Source organism: Nicotiana tomentosiformis, chromosome 9 (assembly GCF_000390325.3).
Source record: "Nicotiana tomentosiformis chromosome 9, ASM39032v3, whole genome shotgun sequence".
Classification (NCBI taxonomy): domain Eukaryota; kingdom Viridiplantae; phylum Streptophyta; class Magnoliopsida; order Solanales; family Solanaceae; genus Nicotiana; species Nicotiana tomentosiformis.
In genome coordinates, this window is record NC_090820.1 from 82,206,791 (window position 1) to 82,210,392 (window position 3,602).

Here is a 3,602-nt window from a genome sequence, read left to right on the forward strand (position 1 = left end):
CTTCTCACCAGATGAAGGGGACTCATTAAAGATTACATGAACACTTTCTTCCACACACTGAGTCCTTTTATTGTAAACTTTGTAAGCTTTGCTTTAAGAAGAATATCCCATAAAAATTCCTTCATCGCTTTTGGCATCAAATTTTTCAAGCTGATCCTTTCCATGGTTGAGAACATAGCACTTGCGCCCGAACGTTCTTAAGTGAGTCAGCTTGGGCTTCCTTCCATTTAGCATCTCATAGGGAGTTTTGTTCAAAAAGGATCCGATCATGCCAGTTGTTGTGGAGTTCTTGGAGCTGAGAAGTTGTGGGTGATGCCATTTTCACTGTAGAATTCATCAAACTTGGCATTGTCAAATTCTGTTCCATGATCGGATATGATACAACCCACTTTTGATTCCATCTTCACTTGAATTTTCTTCACAAAGGCTACAAATACTTCGAAGGTCTCATCCTTTGTTCTGAAAAACTGCGTCCAAGTGAATCTTGAGTAGTCATCCACTATCACAAAAATGTGTCTTTCCTCCCCTTCTTGGCACTCTCATAGGGCCACATAGTTCCATATGCAGTATTTCAAGTGGCTTTGATGTGCTAACATTATTCTTTGGCTTGAATGAAGATTTCACATGATTCCCTATAGCACAGGCATCACATACTTTGTGCTCTTTGAATTTGGCAAGCCACAAACTAGGTCCTTCTGTATCAACTTTTTCAGAAGAGAGAAGCTTGCATGTCCTAGCCTTCTGTGCCACAGCTCGACATCATTATCAACAGTTTTCAGGCAGTTCATGTCGCCACTTTGTATGGACTCGAAATCAACAACGTAGATATTCTTGTATCTTTTGGCCACAAGTACCACTTCACCAGTTACCAGATTAGTAACTGTGCATATCTTTGACAAAAACTGCATTTTGTTTCCCTTATCACAAATTTGAGAAACACTCAAGAGACTGTACTTCAGACCATTGACATAATACACATTCTCGATTGAGTGTGAGAGAGACTTTCCAATTTTTCCAACACCAAGAATGTACCTCTTTTTCCCATTTCCAAAGGATACATTCCCTCCTTGCAGGGCTTTCAGTGAAAGGAAGTCCATGGTATTCCCAGTCATGTGCTTAGAGCATCCACTATCCATGATCCATTGTTGACTGCTTTCTCTCATTATTCCCTGCACAAGAAATTCAAGGGTTAGATTTAGGAACTCAAATATTGGGTCCCTTGTAATGAGAAAAAGGATGAATGAGAGCTCTTCTAGTCCATGCAGGCAACATGCGTTTTTTGTGAGTGGCACTTGGTCCTCTTCCAATAGTTACCTTTTCAGCAAAAACTTTATTTTTCTGAACAGACTGGACTCTAGCTTGGCAATTTTCCTTGAAATGTCCATTGTTCCTACAGTGGGTACAAAGCCAGTTATCAGGTACAGTGACGTACTTTCTATGAGGGTTATAGGGAACTTTCTCCCTTTGGAACCATATTCTCTGCCTGTTTCCACAATTGTTAAAATACATGGCAGTAATAGCATATGAGGACCGAGTCCACTTAAGAGATTTTTCAAGATCATTTTTTACTTTTTCCAATTCTGCTTGAAGCTGCCTATTTTTCTCAAGCTCAGCACATAAACTAGTTTTCACAATATTCAGCTCATTTTCAAGTTTAATATGTGCCTCACTAGCAATTTCCTTTCCTTTTTCAGAATTTCCAGGCTTAGAGTCTGCTTTAAGTTCCTCAATTGTTTACTCTAGGTCTGCAATCACTACTAGGAGATCATCTCTTTCTTGCTCAGTGATAGCAACTTTCTCTACTAAGGCATTCTTTTCTTTACTAAGGTTCTCAGTAGTTTCTTTCAAGTCAACTACAACTACCATCAAATCATCTCTTTCATGTTCTACACTAGCAATTTTTTCTGTTAGAACCTCCTTTTCATTTTTCAGATTTTCTATGGTTTCCTTCAGGTCAACTACACAAACAACCAAGTCATCTCTAGTCTGCTCAGCATCTCCTAACTTTATGGTTAAGGCATCCTTATCACTCACCAGACTATGATATACATCAATCAATATATTAGCTAATGACATGAGTTTTTTTAGGAGAATAGGATTTCAGATTTCTCTGAACATCCCTAAAATATACCTCATCATTATCATCGTCTTCATCATCGTCTGACTGAGCCATCAAGGCGAATATTGAATCATATTCATTTGCTTCACTTTTAACTGCCAACATGGAGCTATCACCTGCATCATTTTCTTCTTCAGACTCACTGGAGGAGTCTCCCCATGCTGCAAGAGCTTGCTTCACAATATTATCCGCTTCGTTTTTTCTTTTGAAGCATTTGTCAGGAACCGGGTTCCTCTTGGCTACTTTATCAGAGTTGTGCTTGAAATGTTCTTGCTTCAGAAGAGGACAGTCCTTGATGAAATGCTCTGGCTTTCCACACTTATGATAGAGGTCATAATTCTTTGGTTTGCTGGAACTACCTCTCTTTGGTATACCTCCATTCCTTCGAACCATTTTCTGAAACCTTCTGGTAAGGTATGCCATATCGCTATCCTCCTCACTTGAATCATTGTTTTCAGCTTTGAGTACCGGGTTCTTCTCCTTCTTTGGTTCTCTTCTTTCACTGTCCTTCTTTCTCTTCATCTCATAGGTCTTCAGATTTCCAACCAGCTCGTCCATAGTCAGTGTTTGCAGATCCTTGGCTTCAGTAATAGCGTTCACCTTACTCTCCCAGGAGCTGGGTAAAACGCTAAGAACTTTCCTCACGAGCTTATTCCTAGGAATGATTTCTCCAAGAGAGTGTAGCTTATTTATAATGGAAGTGAATCGAGTATGCATGTCTTGAATGGATTTATCATCTTTCATTTTAAAGAGCTCATACTCAGTGGTGAGCATGTCGATCTTGGACTGCTTTACTTGAGTGGTTCCCTCATGTGCCATTTGTAGAGCTTCCCATATCTCCTTGGCGGATTGACAGGCTGAGATCCTATTATATTCATCAGGTCCTATGCCACACACCAAAATCTTTTTGGCGCGAAAGTTCTTTTCTACAGCTTTCCTGTCGGCATCATTGTACTCTTTCCTAGTTTTTGGCACTATTACAGCAGGTTCTCCTACCTTCTTTGTTGGGACGTATGGACCATCACAAATAACATCCCATAACTCGGAGTCTTCTGCCATTATGAAGTCATGCATTCGAGTTTTCCACCAGCCATAGTATTGGCCGTTGAATCTCGGGGGCCTGTAGGTTGATTGTCCTTCCTCGAAGTTTGGTGGAGCAGCCATGGTGAGGATCCTCTCTAGGTGTTAACCTTTTAGAAAGAACCCGCTCTGATACCAATTGATAGAATGTATGAGTCCACCAAACTGTATAGAGACCTGGTCCTATACCAGTTCCCGCAGAAATAGCTAATGAACCAGTAAGTAAATGACACAGAAGATTTTACGTGGAAATATCCATGCTCACGGAGATAAAAAATCACGACCTACACTTGTAGGATTTCAACTTCACAACTTGAGCAATCTTTAGATTACAACCTATTGTAACCTAGGAATTAAACTCTTAATCCCTCACTAACTTGTAATACATCTATTACAAGCCACT

General features: G+C 40.0%; 1 protein-coding gene across 1 annotated transcript; it reads right to left on the bottom strand.

Moving 5' to 3' along the window:
* Positions 1 to 266: 266 nt before the first annotated feature.
* On the bottom strand, positions 267 to 3,283 carry LOC104114419 (uncharacterized). The gene is made up of 7 exons (XM_009624872.2): positions 2,132 to 3,283; positions 1,739 to 2,022; positions 1,433 to 1,621; positions 1,315 to 1,390; positions 855 to 1,169; positions 595 to 741; positions 267 to 467 (listed from the first exon to the last, which is right to left on the bottom strand). Exons 1-7 carry the CDS (start codon positions 3,281 to 3,283, stop codon positions 267 to 269), a joined length of 2,364 nt encoding a protein of 787 aa, XP_009623167.2.
* Between the last annotated feature and the right edge of the window lie 319 nt (positions 3,284 to 3,602).